The sequence below is a fragment of the Octopus bimaculoides genome, chromosome 24 (assembly GCF_001194135.2).
Source record: "Octopus bimaculoides isolate UCB-OBI-ISO-001 chromosome 24, ASM119413v2, whole genome shotgun sequence".
Classification (NCBI taxonomy): Eukaryota; Metazoa; Mollusca; class Cephalopoda; order Octopoda; family Octopodidae; genus Octopus; species Octopus bimaculoides.
The window spans coordinates 7874019-7874722 of NC_069004.1; the positions used below are offsets into that span (position 1 = coordinate 7874019).

The following is a 704-nucleotide window of genomic DNA, read 5'->3' on the forward strand; positions in this document are numbered from 1 at the left end:
ATATATATATGTATATATGTATATATATACATATATACAGAAACATTTCCCTTGTATAGATACATTTAACAGATGATATCTATGATCATATAGTCAGATGAATTATTATCTTAATAGTAAATCACTTACAAAGACGCCAGGGCATTTATTACTTGACACCATGCATCATATTACTTTCTTCTCTATGTCTTTATTGGCAGGGACTTCTCCCAGCGGAGCGCATACTCAGCCTTGGACCTACGCAGTTATATCAAACCAGCAACTCAAAGCAGAAATACGTAAAGTCATAGAGACTGAAGAAGAAATGAATTATAGACGGAGGATGGGAAAAACTTGGGTGTATGATGTACAAACTAGAACCCAGACTACATGGGTGAAACCATATCTGGAAGAAGCGCCATACATCATTGTTATTTTAAAGAAGGTAAAAAAAAATATTCTATTGTATCGAATTGTGGTTTTTATTTCTTAATAAAAATATACTTTTTCCAATTTAAAATGTACATAAATATTATTTAATGCTAAAGTTATTGCAGGGAAGTTGTGATTTATGGCATTGTGTGTATATGCGTATATGTAAACATGCATGCATGTATGCATAAATACACACACACACATACATATATAATACACATATAATACATACATAACATATGTAAGTATATATATATATATATATATATATATATATATGTATGTATATA

The 704-nt window shown here is 29.4% G+C and overlaps 1 protein-coding gene across 3 annotated transcripts in view; it reads left to right on the forward strand.

The window, feature by feature from the left end:
* Positions 1-704, forward strand: part of LOC106878694 (iodotyrosine deiodinase) — an 18823-nt gene that overhangs the window by 15574 nt on the left and 2545 nt on the right. For all 3 annotated transcript variants that reach the window (XM_014927983.2, XM_014927980.2, XM_014927982.2), the window contains one exon: positions 201-424. In XM_014927983.2, coding sequence (XP_014783469.1) covers positions 201-424 — 224 coding nt within the window. The remainder of the gene's footprint in view (positions 1-200; positions 425-704) is intronic.